A 22,392-nucleotide genomic window follows, 5' to 3' on the forward strand; every position below is an offset into this window, starting at 1 on the left:
GGGTTTTATTTTTAGCTTAGGGGTTTGGGCACAGAAAAATAGCTAAATGGGGAGCTTAGGTTATTTAGATAGGATTTTATGTGGGGGGGTTTGGTTGTGTGGGTGGTCTGTTTTAATGTTGGGGGTTGTTTGTATTTTTTTTTTTTACAGGTAAAAGAGCTGATTTCTTTGGGGCAATGCCCCAGAAAGGCCCTTTTAAGGGCTTTTGGCAGTTTAGTTTAGGCTAGGGTTTTTTTTTATTTGGGGGTGGGGTATTTTGATAGGGCTATTAGATTAGGAGTAATTAGTTTAAATATTTGATATTTTATTTTTTATTTTTTGTAATTTAGAGTTGATTTATTTTGTAATTTAATTAATTGTATCTAATTAATGTAATTTATTTAATTTTAGTGTATTGTTAGGTGTTAGTGTAAGACAGGTTAGGTTTTATTTTACAGGTAAATTTGTATTTATTTTAACAAGGTAGTTAGTAAATAGTTAATAGCTATTTACTAACTAATCTACCTAGTTAAAATAAATACAAACTTAGCTGTGAAATAAAAATAAAACCTATCGCCTAGATTACGAGTTTTGCGGTAAGGTGAAAAGGCAGCATTAACAGGTCCTAACGCTGCTTTTTTATGCCCGCTGGTATTACGAGTCTTGCAGGTATAGGTGTACCACAAACTTTTTTGGCCTTACAGCAAACCTACTTACTTAAATTTTGTAAACCCTTTTTTCTATGGGACTTCCATAGCGCTGGTATTACGAGTTTGTCCTGGGAGGCCAAAAAGTGAGCGTTACAGCCTCTACCGACAAGGTTCCTAAAGCATTTTAAAGTCAAAGCTGTAGCATAAAACTCATAACTAAAGTGCTAAAAAGTATACTAACACCCATAAACTACCTATTAACCCCTAAACCGAGGCCCTCCCGCATCGCAAACACTAAAGTTATTAACCCCTAATCTTCTGCCACTATAATAAACATATTAACCCCTAAACCGCCGCACTCCCGCCTCGCAAACACTAGTTAAATATTATTAACCCCTAATCTGCCGCCCCCAACATCTCCGCCATCTACATTATACTTATTAACCCCTAATCTTCCGCTCTGGACATTGCCGCCACCTACATTATATTTATAAACCCCTAATCTGCTGCCCCCAACATCACTGCCACGTACCTACATTTATTAACCCCTAATCTGCCGTCCCCAACGTTGCCGCCACTATTCTAAATTTATTAACCCCTATACCTAAATCTAACCCTAACACCCCCTAACTTAAATATAATTTAAATAATTCTAAATAAAAATTACTATCATTACCTAAATTATTCCTATTTAAAACTAAGTACTTACTTATAAAATAAACCCTAAGATAGCTACAATATAACTAATAGTTACATTGTATCTAGCTTAGGGTTTATTTTTATTTTACAGGCAAGTTTGTATTTATTTTAACTAGGTAGGATAGTTACTAAATAGTTATTAACTATTTAATAACTACCTAGCTAAAATAAATACAAATTTACCTGTAAAATAAATCCTAACCTAAGTTACACTAACACCTAACCTTACACTATAATTAAATACGTTTCCTACATTAAATACAATTAAATTAATTAAATAAAATTAGCTAAATTACCAAAAAAAGCAAACACTAAATTACAGAAAATAAAAAACAAATTACAGATCTTTAAAGGGACAGTCAACACCAGAATTTTTTTTGTTTAAAAAGAAAGCTAATCCCTTTATTACCCATTCCCCAGTTTTGCATATCCAACACAGTTATAATAATACACGTTTTACCTCTGTAATTATCTTGTATCTAAGCCTCTGCTGACTGCCCCCTTATTTCAGTTCTTTTGACAGACATTCAGTTTAGCCAATCAGTGCTCACTCCTAGGTCACTTTAGGTGCATGAGCTCAATGTTATCTATATGAAACATGTGAACTAATGCCCTCTAGTGGTCAAAATGTATTCAGATTAGAGGCAGTCTTCAAGGTCTAAGAAATTAGCATATGAACCTCCTAGGTTTAGCTTTCAACTAAGAATACCAAGAGAACAAAGCAAAATTGGTGATAAAAGTAAATTGGGAAGTTGTTTAAAATTGCATGCCCTATTTAAATGATGAAAGTTTTTTTTGGACTTGACTGTCCCTTTAAACTAATTACACCTAATCTAAGAGCCCTATCAAAATAAAAAGAGCCCCCCCCCCCCCCCAAAAAATAAAAAAACCCTAGCCTAAACTAAACTACCAATAGCCCTTAAAAGGGCCTTTTGCCCAAAGAAATCAGCTCTTTTTCCTGTAAAAAAAACTACAAACACCCCCCTACAGAAAAAACCCACCACCCACACAACCAACCCCCACATAAAAGCCTAACTAAAAAAAACCTAAGCTCCCCATTGACTCGAAAAGGGCATTTGGATGGGCATTGCCCTTAAAAGGGCATTTAGCTCTATTGCTGCCCAAAGCCCTAATCTAAAAAATAAACCCACCCAATACACCCTTAAAAAATCCTAACACTAACCCCCGAAGATTCACTTACCGGGCGAAGTCTTTATCCAAGCGGCAAGATGTCCTCAACGAAGCCGGCAGAAGTGGTCCTCCAGACGGGCAGAAGTGGTCCTCCAGTCTTCATCCAGATGGCATCTTCTATCTTCATCCATCCCCATAGAAATCACTGGGGCTGCGTTACTGAGTTTTACGCTGCTTTTTTGCAGGTGTTAGACTTTTTCTCAGCCGTCTCTCCTTATTGATGTCTATGGGGAAATCGTGCACGAGCACGTACAACCAGCTCACCGCTCACTTAAGCAGCGCTGGTATTGGAGTGCGGTATGGAGCTCAATTTTGCTCTATGCTTACTTTTTGCCTGTTTACGCCGGGTTTGTAAAAACCTGTAATACCAGCGCTGCAGGGAAGTGAGCGGTGAGAATAAACTGCACGTTAGCACTGCACAGCTCATAACGCAAGACTCGTAATCTACTTGTAAAATAGCTACAATGTAACTATTAGTTATATTGTAGCTAGCTTAGGGTTTATTTTATAGGTAAGTATTTAGTTTTAAATAGGAATTATTTAGTTAATGATAGTAACTTTTATTTTGATTTATTTTAATTATATTTAATTAGGGGTGTTAGGGTTACATTTAGAGTTTAATATATTTATTTAGTGTTAGTGATGGGGGAGGCCAGAGGTTTAGTGGTTAATAACTATAGTATAGTGGTGACGGGGGCAGCAGATTAGGGGTTAATAAATGTATGTAGGTGGCGGCGACATTGGGGGCGGCAGATTAGGGGATAATAAGTCTAATGTAGGTAGCGACGACATTGGGGGTAGCAGATTAGGGGTTAATAAGTGTAATGTAGGCAGCGGCGATGTCGGGGGGGCAGATTAGGGGTCAATAGGTGTAATGTAGGTAGCGGCAATGTCGGGGGCGGCAGATTAGTAGTTAATAAATGTAATGTAGCTGTCGGCGATGTCAGGGGCAGCAGATTAGGGGTGTTTAGACTCAGGGTTTATGTTAGGGTGAATATAAAGATATCCAGTGTAAGGGCGCACCACAGAGACACTTAGTCCAATTTAAAAGTTACTTATCTTTATTTCGGCACAAGTGTAAAAGCATAAAGTTAGGCACACAGGCCCAGCAGGCTCACAGGTAAAAACATAACACAGGTGTGTCAGATAGTCAAGCAGACATGTTTCGTGAGCATGCTCACTTGTTCACTGCATGTTAGGCTAGTCTGACACACCTTTACTTATACCACGATTTTAAAGACACACTAATTGGCTCCAAGGAAAGAAAGGCTTTTATAAATGCAGAAGAAAGGATTGCACAACCTGTGAACATACTTTAGAGGGTAATACTTTTCGCTCTAGTACAACAAAAAATGATCACAAGATAAATTTTTTTATCAACTGTAACACCACACATGTGGTTTATCTTTTGACATGCACAATTTGCAATTGTCAGTATGTTGGTAAAACGAAGCGCCCCATCAAAGACAGGTTCCTAGAACACTTACGTTCGGGGAAAGATGAGAAATCTGACACTCCAATTTCAAGACACTTTAAGAGTCTTCATGATTCAGACATGTCTAGTTTAATTTTACAGGGAATTGATCATGTACCCCATTGGAGAAGAGGAGGCAACAGGGAGGATAAACTAAATAAACGAGAGGTCTATTGGATTTTTTCCCTTAAGACAAGTAACCCCTTAGGTTTAAATATGAGGAGGGACCTTGATTTATTCACTTAATAATTGCATCTCTTCTTATGCATGTAATCACAGACCTTTATAAAATATCCCCTTATAGGATTTATATATTCCTCTTATTGACAATAAATTCCAAAGGTTTAAAGTAGGACTAATTTTCTTTTTGATATGTGTTAAAACAATTCATACAGAGGGAGAGGTATACATAAATTTTATAATTGCAGACAGAAATAAACATCCTCTCTAGAAACATTTAACAGAAGTATTTAACTATCATAAATAACAGGTTTACATTTTTGCTTGATTTACATCTGTTTGATTTATAGTATTTATAAACTCTTGTATACTGTTTAGGGTCCTTAGTTAATTATACCATGACATAAATTACTCTAAATCATACTGTGTCTTTAAAATCGTGGTATAAGTAAAGGTGTGTCAGACTAGCCTAACATGCAGTGAACAAGTGAGCATGCTCACGAAACATGTCTGCTTGACTATCTGACACACCTGTGTTATGTTTTTACCTGTGAGCCTGCTGGGCCTGTGTGCCTAACTTTATGCTTTTACACTTGTGCCGAAATAAAGATAAGTAACTTTTAAATTGGACTAAGTGTCTCTGTGGTGCGCCCTTACACTGGATATCTTTATATTTGCTTTGTAAGTTGGCAGACTTACTTTTTGGGCTGCATAACAGGACAAACTGAAATTACACCCACTCTCCATTGAGCCGTTTGGAGGATTGATTACTCCACCCCCTGCAGTCATCGCGTAGGGAGCGGTGAGTTGTGCGCTACACACACAGAACAACTGTGTACATTTATGTTAGGGTGTTAGGTGTAAACATACATTTTCTTTCCCCATAGGAATCATAGGGAGCTTTACATTCCTTTATTGCAGGTGTTAGGCTTTTTTTTAGCCAGCTCTCCCCATTGACGTCTATGGGGAAATCGTGCACGAGCACATAAAACCAGCTCAAAGCAGCGCTGGTATTTGTGTGCGGTATGGTGCTCAACTAATCATATTGCCCGCTAACGCAGGTTTTTGGAAAACCTGTAATAGCAGCACTTTTAAAGGTGAGCGGTGGCAATAACTTGCAAGTTATTAGCGAGCCAGCCGTAACGCAAAACTCGTAATCTGGCCGTCTATTTTTTAGCAGAATTTGCAAGGTTTTACAAATCAAGAGCAGTGGACAGATACACCATTTGAAAATCATGTTGAGTATGTGCGTTCTAATACCTTTTAATTATGGCTAATTAGGGCCATAAGTAAGTGAATACCTGCACTGATCTAAGCAATCAGTGTGCAGGATGTAGCAGGTTCAGGAAAATTGCAATACATACATTTTTTGTACACACTCCAGCCTTCACAGGGTGCATGGAAAAAGCATCATATTTAGAGGCATTTTACAGCAAAACAAAGTAACATAAATAATTGATGCTTATTGCAGTGGTGTTTTATTTCCTTTAATTAAACATTTTGGGCAAGATTATGAGTGGAGCGCAAAACATTTGCTCAAAAGTGATACCAGGTTTTCGAGATCGTTTGTGCGCAGGTTAAATTGCGCTGGTATTACAAGTTTAACGTAAATGCGATCACTTGAGCGCAAACGTGATTTACGCTATAATGATTACCGCGTCCTCAGAGTTCTGGTTAAAGGGACACTGAACCCAAATTTTTTCTTTAGTGATTCAGATAGAGCATGACATTTTAATCAACTTTCTAATTTACTTCTATTATCAAATTTTCTTCATTCTCTTGGTATGTTTATTTGAAAAGCAAGAATGTAAGTTTAAATGCCGGCCCATTTTTGGTGAACAACCTGGGTTGTCCTTGCTGATTGGACAGCACCAATAAACAAGTGCTGTCCATTGTTCTGAACCAAACATTTGCTGGCTCCTTAGCTTAGATGCCTTCTTTTTCAGAAGAGAATGAAGAAAAATTGATAATAGAAGTAAATTAGAAAGTTACTTAAAATTGCATGCTTTATCTGAATCATGAGAGAAAAAAATTAGGTTCAGTTTCCCTTTAACTGTTTCATGAAACGAAAAAGTGAGCAAAACACATCAAAAATACATTACAAAGTACACTTACACTCATAATAAAACCATTTAATGGATATTATTCAGTCATACAGACACATATAAATATATAAATTCATATGTACACATATATAGAAATATATAGAAATGCATCTGAGCCCTTTACAGTTAAGTAGATTAAAACATAAAAAAAATATTTATGCAATATTTATGTTTAACAATGTTTTATACTGTGTATTTACTGTAAATATTTTACATTCTAATGTTCTGCACATAGCAGAATATGGTCTAATTATTTATAAATAGATATTCCTATAGATATCTGTATATATCTATACCTATATAAAATCATGTATGTATATATATATATATATATATATATATTGTATATGTTATAGATATATATTGTACCAAAATACCATCAGATGTACAGTATATAGAAATATGTACTTATTAATGAATAGAACATATTCTGCTATGTGAAGAACATTGGAATGTGAAATATTGATATTTTCATGTCGGGTTAGGGCACATGAGAATATATGATTGGGTTTGTTTGAGAGTAGGGTTTTAGTTTTTTCTCTCCATTGACTTCTATGGCGGAAGAGAGGTTATCATGTGCTATATTGTAAGTTCGGCTTTTTGTGCGCGTCGTGTTAGCGTGAGCACGATAACTTTTTACTTTAAATTCATAATACCAATGCAAACTGGCACGTGCAAAAAATTTTCTCCACTTGTAATACAGCCATTTATGAGGGATTCAGCTATGAATCCTTTTAAACTAAATGAACATGAATAATTGAGCTATGTTCATGAGGTAAAATCCTGAAATTCTTGCTTTTTGGGTCCCTCAAATACATAATTTGATTAAACATGCCATTAAACTGACTGAATTTAGCGACATACAAATCCTTAAACGTATCAGTAGACATGTAATAACTAATATGTTCATTCTAATAATATTACATTTTTGTATATGGATTTCTATCTTAAAAATGTTTTAAATCTGACTTGTGAGCTTTGTGCAAAGAATGAAATAATGTTCTTTGTGCGTATTGTTTTCAGATGGCTCTGTGTTTGAGCCTGATATGGCGGCCAGTTTTTGTCCGGATCATAAGGCCCCCATGGTGCTTTTCCTGGATCGTGTTTATGGTATTAAGGACCAAAGCTTCCTCCTGCATTTACTGGAGGTAGCCTTCCTACCTGATCTAAGAGCGTCTGCCTCTCTGGACACAGTAAGCATTCTTATATCAAACTGCTGGATTTTTTATACAAAATGTAGTCTTGTATCTGTGTTATATAAATGAAGACTTGCAAAACATCATCTGTATGTCTAAATACGTTAGAGAACCTTTGTTAAATCAGATTCTCAGACGTAGTGGGCACAGAGTGTGCTTACTCTAATTCCAATACAATGTCTACTATCTAGGGATAAGGCTGCTTGCCAAATTATTTATCTGCTTATGGAAAGCGACATAGTGAGGGCACCTCTCTATACACAAAGAGCAGGGATAAAATACAACACATTATCATTTACTAGGGAAAAAACTAAGATTTAATTTTTATACTTGTGTGTCCAACATCTCCACCTTAATTTGTAAACACTGGTATATGCTACCAATATATCATACATAAGTATTACCTTATACATAGATTTATCACAAAGAACATTTTGTGGGTCAGTTTTGAAAATCTAATATACTTGCAAGATGTGTGTAGATATTTGCTACAAATAGAATTCTACTGCAGCTTATTATTTGGGTTGTACGTTTCTACTGACAGCCAGCAGAGGGTGCTGCATCTAAAGGAAAGTGATTATGTGCATGTAGTAGTGGCAGTATTGATGTGGAGATAAAGTAAGTGTTCACATGTTATATAGGTGTGTGTGATAAAGTTCACAGGCATTGATTGTGTAGGTATTTGTTTTTGTGTATGTGTGTATACATTACACACATACTGCACTGATACCCATCCATAGTAATTAACTATGGTGGTGTTTGGCTTTTCTTAAATGCTTTCTAATTCATTTGATTAATTAATGAAAGGGACAGTCTAGACCAAATACATCATTTTGATTACTTATTGTTAAATACGAGATAAGCATACTGCAGCTGGTACAACATAAGCTTGTAAGAAGTACATAAAACATTTAAATATTAATCTGCCCATCTATTGCGTGTATATTTTGGTATGTAAAGCTTCTTCAATCACGATCAACTCTTAAAGGGACAGTCTACACCAGAATTGTTATTGTTTAAATAGATAGATAATCCCTTTATTATCCATTCCCCAGTTTTGCATAACCAACACAGTTATATTAATATGTTTTACCTCTGTGAGTACCTTGTATCTAAGCCTCTGCAGACTGCCCCCTTATCTCAGTGCTTTTGACAGACATGCAAGTTAGCCAACAAGTGCAGACTCCTAAATAACTCCACGGGGGTGAGCACAATGTTATCTATATGACACACATGAACTAGTACTGTCTAACTGTGAAAAACTTTCAATATGCTCTGAGCTAAGAGGCGGTTTCCAACGGTTTAGAAATCAGTTTGAGCCTAGCTAGGTTTAGTTTTTTAAAAATGCCACCAAGGGAACAAAGCAAATTTATTGATAAAAGTAAATTGGAAAGTTGTTTAAAATTGCATGCCCTATCTGAATCATAAAAGTTTAATTTTGACTAGACTGTCACTTTAAATACGTTTTCCTATTAGCACACGCTTATTGGTGCAATTTGAAATAGCTAACTGAAAAAGTTTAAACATGCACTGCTAAACTGTCACACAAGAACTGTGGGTGGAGCTTGGCAGCCATTTTCGGCTGCTCACAAACGATTATTTAAAAGTTTCATGTACTTCTTACAAACTTATAGATGTGGAGCCCATTGCAAGATGCTTGCCTGGTACATAACAATAAGAAATAAAGAATAAGTATTGGGTCTAGACTATCCCTTTAAGCAGCCATGGCAAATCATATATAAATGCAATATTACTTTAGTTGTGTACATGTTGTATAGCTTAAAATGGGATAAGAGGAGTATTTTTTACTTTTTATGAAACCACAAAACAAATACATTAGCAAAAAGCCAGCACCTGCACTATTAAAACGATATTAAGCAATTAATAAACTTTAGATGTAATAATGTATTCAAAGAAAATATTATTCGGAGAACAGAACGCATATGTTCTTTCCATAAATATTGCCAAACCAATTGTAACATTTTATAAAGTATTCGTTACCTCCATGTTGTAACCTTGTTTTCTTTAATTTCAAAATTAGAGCAGTCCCACCCATTCTCTACATAGGCTTTCTAAGGCCTTTAAAGGGGTTGGACTTCAAGATTGCCAAATGGCACACATGTTGATTGGATGTTCACTGGATTTGTTATGAAAAAAATAAAAGATTTCATCCATGTGAGCCGTCATAACATTGTAATAGAAGCATTATTATATGAACTAGTTTAACCCTTTTACTGATGATTAAAAACAAAAAAAGATACACATATGCTTTTTTAATGGTAAAGATTACATGTATGGCATTTGATTATTTAAAGTTTACCATCACTTTAAGTAACCATCTCACATGGTTTATTGTCCCCATAAACAGTCCAAAATAAGCTTTCAAAAGGGTTAATCTGTTGGATTAGGTAAAGGTAAACTTCATTTGAAAAGAAAATTGTTTTCTACTTAATTGGAATAGTTTTAGGCCCCGGTACTAAAAGCAGAGTCAATAAGCGGTGTTATAGAGGGATCCATATTGGGATTGAGAAATTAGTGTTTGAAGAGGCGTTTTACTACACTTCACTGTGGGAATCAATGCTTCTCTGACACTGACGGAATGTTACAATCAGCATCGCCACCTGTAGTGCAGGTGAAATGGAAATACAATTTACAGAACCCCCTTTTGTTACAATACAATATGGAGACTATGACATAAATAATACACCTATATGAGTTAGGAGATTTTGAGTATATTGTACGTGTATGTGAAGTGTGTTATATCTTTGTATTATACTGTAAAATACTATATTATGTATTTCAAGTATTGTGTAAACCTACTTTGATACATTTCTATTACAGACAAACTATATTAAAATCATATTTGGTATTGTGCGATTGTAATAGAAAAGTGACAAAGTAAGTCTACTAGGTACTGAATGGGTTTACTTCTAATATTATTATATATTTTTTTAATACAGGACACATTTGGTACAGTGCGGTTTCAATGTTAGAACTAAGACACTCACAGCAAAGTAAAAACTCAAAGCAGCTAAAAAAATACAATATTTAAAATTTGCCATCAATTCCAAAAAAACATATTTTACATAGTGAAGGCTGATAAATAGCATTTAGGTAAAAAAAAAATACTGCGGCTACTGTCTTCTATGGGTACTTAATATCCCGTACATGAAATCTTGTTCTTAAAAAGAAACGAACTTGTCAAAAATTACAAAAATGTTTATATAACAAAATTACTTTAAATACATAATATAGTATTTTACAGTATGATACATACATATAACTCACTACATACACATGTGCAAAATAGCCACAATCCCCCGACACCTTTAGGTTTCTTATTAAAGTTTTGTTTTTGTTCTTTATTAACAATAGTGATTGTATCCATAGTGAATATATAGTCATTCCATTGGTTTAACATATATTTATATGGGGAAACATTGCTGGGAGTTTCTGCACCTTTTCACACATACCCTTCTCACTACCATTTCAGTTTCAAGATTAGCAATTGTTTACATATACTGTATAAGAGAAACCGTTTTACATTTAGCAAACGCACAGTATATGTTGTATAAAGATGTTTGAAAACATGCCCCCTCCACCCTGCTGAGATCCGCATTCGCTGGCAATGTGGGTGGATTGTTGTACAGACAGCAATGCTTATTGTTTCCTATGAAAGGCACATTGCTAGTCTACCTGTAGATCTGGTGATTCTTTTTAATATAGGGCCTCAAATAAGGGTTACTGATGGTTTTCACTGTTCAAAGCACAAAAAAAAATGAAAATCCATGTAAGATACAGATTTCCTTATAGATTGGAATGCTATCAGGTTTTTAAATGCGGTGGAATTCTAAATTGTAATAGACCCCATAGTGTTTCTCATGCACAAACACAGTCACATATCCTTGCATTCAAAAATAGAAAACAAGTAGAGTCTGTAGAATGTCAGTACCAGGTTTATTCACTGTTGAATATACAAATTATAGGATTACTCCCAAGACATCTGACGCATTTTACATCCTTACACACAGTCTCAGAGCCTTACAGTCACTTTCCCCTATCACATTAGACAACTATAATTACACCACCACTTCAGAATTGGGATATGTAAATAGGGAGCCTGTTTTCCTATAAGTCATATGAGTGAGGAAAGAGCCTGCTTCCAGGTTAGTAGTATATATATTCAAGAGTTTGAAATGTGTGTTTGGGTTACTGATGTCTCCTGACAATTTAGTGATATCCGAGTGAGAATTCTGTTGTGTGTAAATAGCTGTCCTCTCACATGTGCCTCTGTATCCCCACAGGCCTCTTTAAGCGTCACAGAGATGGCTCTTGCTCTGAACAGATACATTTGCTCAGCCGTTCTCCCACTCCTGACACGCTGTGCTCCCCTTTTTGCCGGTACTGAGCATTATGCTGCCCTCATTGACTCAACTCTACATACCATCTACAGGCTTTCCAAGGGCCGTTCTCTAACCAAGGCTCAAAGAGACACCATTGAGGAGTGTCTGCTATCTATTTGCCAGTAAGTCTCTTTATCCGCTTCAGAGCTCAGTACAGCATGTGAAGCTATGTATGATGAACTAGTGTTACCTTTGTATATTAAACATTATACAAAAGATATATGCCTTTTAGTGCCATGCACATAGAAAATAAAGTTGTGGAGGCGCAAACACCCCATGAATATAATATTCTCTTTGTGTGATTGTACTGATAATAGCTGCCTGCATTGTATGTGGCTCCTTTTCCTTCTGGACGCCCACACATTGACATCACTGGTGCGGTTCTGCATTTTGCGCACATGAGGAGCAGCAGATGTCAGGGCCGCTTATGTGGTTGTCAAGGAGATGACTCACTTATGGCTTTGTTAAAAACGTGAAGCTAATATATAAGTAAAACAAAATGTATCTTAAGTGCAGTAGGGCAAGTAAAGCTATTTTTCTGCCTTTCCCTTAGATTTTGAAGTGACTGAAACTTTGTAAGCATATTCAAAAATTCTTTCTCTTTTTCATATTCACCTTGGGGATTTCAGGAAAAATAAATACTAATATTTTGTATGCATAATGAATGCTAGATGTTATCAGTTTGTTCTTCTTCTCTTTCAGTCATATGCGGCCTTCCATGCTCCAGCAGCTTTTACGGCGTCTGGTTTTTGATGTTCCGCTACTTAATGAATACTGCAAAATGCCCCTGAAGGTAGCTCATAATGAGTGTGACATATGACCTCTCATGAGAATAATGATTTCCATAGCTGTAAAACACTGGTTTCATATCTGATTATTGTGTATTTATCCAGGAAAATACAATGTTTACTTTTGGAAGCTCCGAGAAAAGCCATCTGCTTGAGCACAATGACGCGTTATGATTCTAATTTTGCACCTAGATTGAGGTGTTTAACACAGTATATGATAAGGTTTCCATATGGTCTTCCTGTTAAGTGATATGTTTCTGATATAAACACTCTGTTATATATTAATCTCTCCCTCTGTAGATACACCTAAAAGCTTAGTTTTGTTAATGTCAGACATACAGGGAGAGATGTGCAGAATCATCAGACATACAACTAGGGTGTGAATTCATTTTCTTGGAATTACATCCAACATTTGTATTATTTGTACCTGGTTGATGATGCTTAAAGGGACATGTTACCCAAATGCTGAATCACTTGCAAGTTATATAGTATGTATGTAAATAGATAACTAGAAAATAACACATGAACATTTCTATGTAAAAAAAACAAGATATTTTACCTCAAAACGTCGTCAGAAGCCACATCCTAATTGTAAAATAAACACCCAATCAGGATGCTTCCAGGACTTGCAAGAGAAAGTGTTTCAGTAATGTAAAGTTACAGTCACTTTATTTCCCTTAGGGAGTTTATTGTGAAATCTCACAAGATTATGGTGAAATCCCACAAAATCACAGTAAAGCAAAGTGTGAACTCAGCATGTAATGATGCTGATTGGCAATTTTTTTGTCACCATGAAGATGACAGTAAAATAGTAGCTGGAAGATAACTGCTCAAAGGCACATACTTTGGTGAGCTCAGGAAATTGTGAGGTAAAATATCATCATTTTTTTAAAGTGAGATGATCTGCTTTCTACACACGTTCTGCATTATATGATTTAGCATATGGGAAACATGTTCCTTAAGAAGTCTATGTCAAATTCCATGCGCATTTCCTTGTTTGAATGTTTATATAAGAAGCTACAGAAAACATTTTTAGCATCTACTTGTGTTATTTCCCAGCTTCTGACAAACCATTATGAGCAATGCTGGAAATATTACTGTCTCCCATCTGGCTGGGGTAGCTACGGCCTGGCCTCTGAGGAAGAACTGCACCTCACAGAAAAACTGTTTTGGGGGATTTTTGATTCTCTGTCTCATAAGGTATTTTATACTTTGTTCATTAGAGTCTCATGTCTTTGTTTTTCACATTGTTGTGCATTTAAAGTATACATCATTTAGTTTTTTTTACCTCCTTGTCACACAGATATCAGATAGGTGCATGGTATTATATAAAGTCAGATGAAAGTGAAACATCTAACTATTTTAATTGCACATTTAGGCCTAGATTTTGAGTGGAGTGCAAACGTTTGCGCACGAGTGATAAGGGGTATATCGTGAGTATTTGGGCTCATTGGCCTTACCGCTCATATTACGAGTTGAAAGTAGAATCTCTGGTTAACTGTTAACTAAAAAGCTGCACAAAGCACATCAAAAATATATGACAAAATACTCCTACAGTCATAATAACACCATCTAAAAAAAATATTTAAAAAAAAATATTGCACATAAAAGTTATAAAGTCTGAAAGATAAAAGATCTTAGGTGTTAGAAGAAAAAAAACGCAGGCAAAGGGCTTTAACATTGAGATACATACATATACATGTCTAATGATGTATATGTATGTGTGTGTGTGTATGTGTGTATATATATTTATATATTTAAGGATTAGAGGCAAAAGAGAAAATAGAGAATATATACAGTATATATATATATATATATATATATATATATATATATATATATATATATATATTCTCGTAAAAAGGCAGGGATTTCAGCACTCAAAATAGAAAAAAAGGTATCACACCAATCTGATTCAAGAATTATATATGATTTATTATGGCTATGTCCACACTCGTGCATAGACTTCCAAAAGGATGTGTCCGAGCTGTAATAAATATAATACCATAAATACAATAATGTCATATGTATTATATGTAGAAAAACAAACAAATAAAATTAAAAAGCATGGCCAGCTTATAACCAATATATGTAGATTTATGTGCATATAACCAACTCCAAATGAAACAACGCTTCCAGAGGGTAGTCCTGTACTCCGTCAGGAATCTGCTACCTTGGATTATCAATTAGGATCCATGCAAATGCGTTGCTACACTAATAGAGTAGTGGAAAAATCAAAGGCAACACCTCTCTCAGAGGGTGACCCAGAAAGGCATAACTGGAAACTGTCATCATGAGATAAAACCTGAGGATCTATGCCAGAGATTAGAGGAACATATAAAATTACAATGAAATATGCAATAATGCTTGCTGGATGAACAACACCAATAATAGAGGATAGCGCCACTCATGTTGGAGGTCCCAGCTACCATAGAAATTAATAAGGATCTATGTTCATCCTAAAGCAAGCACATGGTGAAGGTACATAATAACAACATTCACATAAAGTGTACAAGCTGTGAAGTTAGAAGCATATAACATATACAATGCCTTAGACGAATATCCAGAAATGCTATATCAAATACTGAGTTCCCATAAGATACAATATTGTGCTGATATAATTGCAAGTCCAGTAGTAATCAACACTTGAAGCGTGAATGTGGTACATATATTTCTATGCACCACCATCTCAGTATAGCCGTTTAAAAATCAGCATAGCAACAAAGTATTACACCGCAATACTTAACTGTAAATAACGATCACCAAAAGAATCCTCCAGTCTGGGAATAATAAACAAAGCATGTTCCTCTGGAAGCTGCACATTTGTAATCCAAATGTATTGGAATGCCGGTCCAGTCACAGCAAAAATTACATCACGCCGGCTTTCCAATGCATGTGGATTACAAATGTGCTGCTCCTCTTCCACTCCTCTATGATGACATCATGGAGCTGGTGGATGTTAGAGGCCTTGCTCTCCCCCACCTTCCGTTTGAGACATGATTGGCCAGTCCATCACATTTACCCTTAGCTTCTTAAGCAAGGCAGTGGTCATCTTGGAGGTGTGTTTGGAGTCGTTATCATGTTGGAATACTGCCCTGTGGCCCAGTCTCTGAAGGGTGGGGATCATGCTCTGCTTCAGTATGTCACAGTACATGTTGGCATTCATGGTTCCCCCAATGAACTGTAGCTCCCCAGTGCCGGCAGCACTTATGCAGGGCCAGACCATGACACTCCCACCACCATGCTTGACTGTGGGCAAGAAACACTTGTCTTTGTACTCCTCACCTGGTTGCCGCCACACGCTTGACACCATCTGAACCAAATAAGTTTATCTTGGTCTCATCGGACCACAGGACATGGTTCCAGTAATCCATGTCCTTAGTCTGCTTCTCTTCAGCAAACTGTTTGCAGGCTTTCTTGTACATCATCTTTATAAGAGGCTTCCTTCTGGGATGACAGCCATGCAGACCAATTTGATGCAGTGTGCGGCGTATGGTCTGAGCACTGACAGGCTGACCCCCCACTCCTTCAACCTCTGCAGCAATGCTGGCAGCACTCATACGTTTATTTCCCAAAGACAACCTCTGGATATGACGCTGAGCACGTGCACTCAACTTCTTTGGTTGACCATGGCAAAGCCTGTTCTGAGTGGAACCTGTCTTGTGAAACCGCTGTATGTTCTTGCCCACCATGCTGCAGCTCAGTTTCAGGGTCTTGGCAATCTTCTTATAGCCTAGGCCATCCTTATGTAGAGCAACAATTATTTTTTTCAGATCCTCAGAGAGTTCTTTGCCATGAGGTGCCATGTTGAGCTTCCAGTGACCAGTATGAGAGATTGTGAGAGCGATAACACCAAATTTAACACACCTGCTCCCCATTCACACATGAGACCTTGTAACACTAATGAGTCACATGACACCGGGGAGGGAAAATGACTAATTGGGCCCAATTTGGACATTTATACTTAGGGGTGAACTCACTTTTGTTGCCAACGGTTTAGACATTAATGGCTGTGTGTTGTTATTTTGAGGGGACAGCAAATTTACACTGTTATATAGGATGTACACTCACTACTTTACATTGTAGCATAGTGTAATTTCTTCAGTGTTGTCACATGAAAAGATATAATAAAATATTTACAAAAATGTGAGGGGTGTACTCACTTTTGTGGCGTACTGTATATGTATGTTTAAATATATATTGTTCCAAAATACCATCAGATATATGTAGAAATATGTATTTATGAATAAATAGAATATATTCTGTTATGTAAAGAACATTGGAATATGAAATATATTTATTTTTATGTTGTGCTAGCGCAAATGAGAATATGCAATCGTGTTTGCACGAGAGTGGGGTGTTAGGTTTTTTCCCACTTTTCTTTCTCTATTGACTTCTATGAGGGAATACATGAACATGCACGCAATATTCTAACTTTGGATATTTGCGCTAGTTTGGTTACCGCTAGAACGAAAACAGTTTACTTTCAACTCATAATACGAGCGCAAAAATCGTACTTCTATTGCAATAAACGCTCAAGCGGGAGTGTTAATTTGCGCTCCACTCTTAATCTGGCCCTTAATACCTTGTCTAATACAGTATGTTTTAATTTTGAGAGTTTAAGTTTTAAGACTTTATCTACATAAAAGCTGTTATTACTATATATTATTTGCTGTCATAGCTGCTTCATTACAATCAGCGTCTATTTTAAGGAAAATATTTTTAGTAAAAGATAAAGCCAGGAAGTGTATTTTACAATATAGTTTACAAAGTATATATTTCTCATGTTAAAGGGACAGTCTATTTTAAAAATGTTATTGTTTAAAAATATAGACAACGCCTTTACTACCCATTCCCCAACTTTGCACAACCAACATTGTGATATTAATATACTTTATAACCTTTAAAACTCTAAAGCTCTGTCTGTTTCTAAACCACTGCAGGCTAAAATTCAAGTCTGTAAATAGCACTGAGATAAGGAGGCAGTCTGCAGAGGTTTAAATACAAGGTAATCACAGAGGCAAAAATGTATGAATTTAACAGTGTTAGTTATGCAAAACTGGGGAATGGGTAATAAAGGGATTATCTATCTTTTTACCCAATAAAAAATCTAGAGTAGACTGTTCCTGTAATCATAACAGTATTTCAAGCAACAGATGATTCATGACTAATGGGTTAATATCAAGTGACCAATTAAAGAAAATCCAAATAAAAATGTGTCTACAGCCCAGTTATTCCCCCTCTATTATCTCCTTGCAAACATTTATGATGACAATTATAATCAAAATTTGGGCCCCCTACCCCTCACACAGAACAAGGGTTTTCAAGGGCAAACTCATTTTTTTCTCTTTTCTCTCTGCAAAGTAGATACTGATCACTAGATTTATTTCCTCCTTCATTAGTAGCTGCAAAATGTTTCTTTATCCATTATACATTCTGTAACTTAGGTTACCCTCTTCAAGACACTTCTGTCCAGCATTTGATGACTACACAGACTCTTCCAAAATCCAGTTTTCTATCCAATACCTCCAGCAGCTCTCACCCCTCTATTACATTTTTTTTTTAGTATGGAAGAGACATAACTTTTGATAGAAATGTTTTCACAATCCATTTGGCCAATTTTTTTATCACATTGTGGAGAAATTGATTTCCCTAGGGAGGTGTTGGAAATAGTTATCTCATCTTACACTTATCCAATTGCAAAGTTGGTAACAAGTTATGGGAATCTCAGATAGTGGGGGGCATAGTTTTACTAGCCCAGCAAGCATACTTTTTTTGTACTTTGACAGAGATACGATGTTTGGCTCATACTTGCCTATCGTCCTGAACCAGTCAAACGGATACATGGCTTCTTGCATCATTTAATGGACAGAAGACACTCCAGCCTTCAGAACATTAGTTTGTCATGCATTCATGGCAGCTACTTTCATTTGTCTTGTGCAACTCCCACAAGTCCCCTTCCCCCAGATCCATTGCCAGTTTATGCTATTCTAGAGCTACAGGAAAGAGTAGGAATTTCTTCAAAACTGCCACAGACCTTCCACTTAGGTCATAAGGATCTACCTAAACTTAAGCTCTTAAATACCCTCACCAGCTGAAACACCTGCAATGTGTTTAAAATCTGCAGTGCTGGTACTCCTTGGTGTCAAATTGAGTAGCATATAGGTTATTTTTAATGGTACACAATATAATTTGACATTGTCGTTCTGTCTTCTAGAATCAGAAATGTTCCATCTTCTGATCCAATTCTTCAGTTGGTCTGTTACTATTCTGTGGAACATCTTTATTATGCCATTCAATGGTCCCAACATTTTTCTTTGACTACCCTGTAGGTTCAGTGGACATTTAACTTGCTCTTATAGCCCTCACATTTTGCTCATGGCAAATTACTTCCTGCAGGAAAATGCCCATATGACTTATTTTAAATGCTCTTTATATTATTAATGACTTGTAAATTTTTCAGACAACCCCTCCTTGGTTTATATATATCCTCACAATTATATATTTTAATTATGTTTATGTATGTATAATGTATACTCAGAAAATGCTCACAACACTCCAGATATCTTGTATCTACTTTCTTATAAGCACAACAGACATGGTCTCACAGTTTTAAATTTAAATAACTTTATAATTATAAAAAAAAAAACATAATGTGAGATCTTAAACAAGTTTCAGTATGTATTTTAAGAATGTTTAGTGTTATGTCTAGATCTTACTCTTGCCACCATTCAATTTTTCCATAAGAGGCAGAGGACATTCCTTTACCTGGTATGATTCTTCATCTGGTCTGACCTTGTTAGGTATGCTTCAGGAAAGTTCTCCTCTGTGAAAAGCAAAATTGGGCTTAAAGAAGCTGCTCCTAGGTGGTATCTCACCATAGAACAAGCCAATGAGCTGTTGTTTCTTCCTGGTAAAGTGCTGCTCTTTCTGTTTATCATTCTTCTTCTATGCCAGGTCCCTACAGTTTAATTGACCTTGTTAATAGAGCGAGAATCCGCATCTCTCATAATTTCCTTCACTTCCACACATTTTCCTTCTTCTTCCTCTGGCCTGTATTTAGCTGTTCTCTGCAGCACCTTAAATTTATTGAACCCATTATCACGCACCATCCCACCCGAGTCTCAATTCTCTTTACTGGATTTTATTATCCTCTTGAAGGAAGACATTATTGGGAGGGTGAAGGACTATGGTAGCATTTTGTTTTTTTATTGCTCTTTGGGATCATGTGTTTACATGTCTTCTCACCCAGTTTATTCTTTATTTGCTATGGACTCATTACTCATGACCCATCTCCTGTTTTATGAAATGTCATGAACGTGAGAGAAAACAGAATTTATTACTCACAATTAAATGCCTTTTTACACGTTCTGGGTGTAGCATTTTAAACCTTCCATGGTGTAAATCATTTTTCCTTCTCCGATATGACTATTCCTTTCATCCTTCTCTCCTTTCTGATTTCCTTCTTTGCTTGGCTAAACATAAACAACAGAGGGACATAGAAGTGGGTGGGAGGAGATTTGCTTCCTATTCAAATGTTGTCTAAAGTTTCTGCATTTATTTACTTATATAATTACTTATATTAACCCATTAGTCATGACTCAACTACTGTCACTCAAAACAAATGGATTTAAAGGGACATAAAACCTAAAAAATTTATTTTATGATTCAGATAGAACATAACATTTTAAACAACTTTCCAATTTACTTCTATTTTCAATTTCTCCAACATAGGTGTGTCCGGTCCACGGCGTCATCCTTACTTGTGGGATATTCTCTTCCCCAACAGGAAATGGCAAAGAGCCCAGCAAAGCTGGTCACATGATCCCTCCTAGGCTCCGCCTTCCCCAGTCATTCTCTTTGCCGTTGTACAGGCAACATCTCCACGGAGATGGCTTAGAGTTTTTTGGTGTTTAACTGTAGTTTTTATTCTTCAATCAAGAGTTTGTTATTTTAAAATAGTGCTGGTATGTACTATTTACTCTGAAACAGAAAAGTGATGAAGATTTCTGTTTGTAAGAGGAAAATGATTTTAGCAACCGTTACTAAAATCGATGGCTGTTTCCACACAGGACTGTTGAGAGGAATTAACTTCAGTTGGGGGAAACAGTGAGCAGACTTTTGCTGCTTGAGGTATGACACATTTCTAACAAGACTTGGTAATGCTGGAAGCTGTCATTTTCCCTATGGGATCCGGTAAGCCATTTTTATTACATAAGAATAAAGGGCTTCACAAGGGCTTTTAAGACTGGTAGACATTTTCTGGGCTAAAACGATTGATATATAAGCATTTTTAATACTTCATAGCTTTGAGGAATTATTTTATTCTTGGGAATTATGTAAAATAACCGGCAGGCACTGTATTGGACACCTTGTTCTCTAGGGGCTTTCCCTAATCATAGGCAGAGCCTCATTTTCGCGCCTCTATTGCGCAGTTGTTTTTGAGAAGCATGACATGCAGATGCATGTGTGAGGAGCTCAGATACATAGAAAAGGCTTTCTGAAGGCGTCATTTGGTATCGTATTCCCCTTTGGGCTTGGTTGGGTCTCAGCAAAGCAGATACCAGGGACTGTATAGGGGTTAAACATAAAAACGGCTCCGGTTCCGTTATTTTAAGAGTTAAAGCTTTCAAATTTGGTGTGCAATACTTTTAAGGCTTTAAGACACTGTGGTGAAATTTTGGTGAATTTTGAACAATTCCTTCATACTTTTTCACATTTGCAGTAATAAAGTGTGTTCAGTTTAAAATTTAAAGTGACAGTAACGGTTTTATTTTAAAACGTTTTTTGTACTTTGTTATCAAGTTTATGCCTGTTTAACATGTCTGAACTACCAGATAGACTGTGTTCTGTATGTGGGGAAGCCAAGGTTCCTTCTCATTTAAATAGATGTGATTTATGTGACACAAAATTTAGAGAAAATGATGCCCAAGATGATTCCTCAAGTGAGGGGAGTAAGCATGGTACTACATCATCCCCTCCTTCGTCTACGCCAGTCTTGCCCACACAGGAGGCCCCTAGTACATCTAGTGCGCCAATACTCCTCACTATGCAACAATTAACGGCTGTAATGGATAATTCTATCAAAAACATTTTAGCCAAAATGCCCACTTATCAGCGAAAGCGCGACTGCTCTGTTTTAGAAAATACGGAAGAGCATGAGGACGCTGATGATATTGGTTCTGAAGTGCCCCTACACCAGTCTGAGGGGGCCAGGGAGGTTTTGTCTGAGGGAGAAATTTCAGATTCAGGGAAAATTTCTCAACAAGCTGAACCTGATGTGATTACATTCAAATTTAAATTGGAACATCTCCGCGCTCTGCTTAAGGAGGTGTTATCTACTCTGGATGATTGTGAGAATTTGGTCATTCCAGAGAAATTATGTAAGATGGACAAGTTCCTAGAGGTCCCGGGGCCCCCCGAAGCTTTTCCTATACCCAAGCGGGTGGCGGATATTGTAAACAAAGAATGGGAAAGGCCCGGCATACCTTTCGTCCCTCCCCCTATATTTAAGAAATTGTTTCCTATGGTCGACCCCAGAAAGGACTTATGGCAGACAGTCCCCAAGGTCGAGGGGGCGGTTTCTACTCTAAACAAACGCACCACTATACCCATAGAAGATAGTTGTGCTTTCAAAGATCCTATGGATAAAAAATTAGAGGGTTTGCTTAAAAAGATGTTTGTTCAGCAAGGTTACCTTCTACAACCAATTTCATGCATTGTTCCT

At 36.5% G+C, this 22,392-nt stretch overlaps 1 protein-coding gene across 11 annotated transcripts in view; it reads left to right on the forward strand.

Annotated features, from left to right (window-relative positions):
* RYR3 (ryanodine receptor 3) overlaps positions 1–22,392 on the forward strand; it is a 1,083,635-nt gene that overhangs the window by 529,161 nt on the left and 532,082 nt on the right. For all 11 annotated transcript variants that reach the window (XM_053697970.1, XM_053697969.1, XM_053697973.1 and 8 more), the window contains 4 exons: positions 7,302–7,471; positions 11,779–11,999; positions 12,580–12,670; positions 13,725–13,865. In XM_053697970.1, coding sequence (XP_053553945.1) covers positions 7,302–7,471; positions 11,779–11,999; positions 12,580–12,670; positions 13,725–13,865 — 623 coding nt within the window. The remainder of the gene's footprint in view (positions 1–7,301; positions 7,472–11,778; positions 12,000–12,579; positions 12,671–13,724; positions 13,866–22,392) is intronic.

This window comes from Bombina bombina, chromosome 1, assembly GCF_027579735.1.
Source record: "Bombina bombina isolate aBomBom1 chromosome 1, aBomBom1.pri, whole genome shotgun sequence".
Lineage (NCBI taxonomy): Eukaryota > Metazoa > Chordata > Amphibia > Anura > Bombinatoridae > Bombina > Bombina bombina.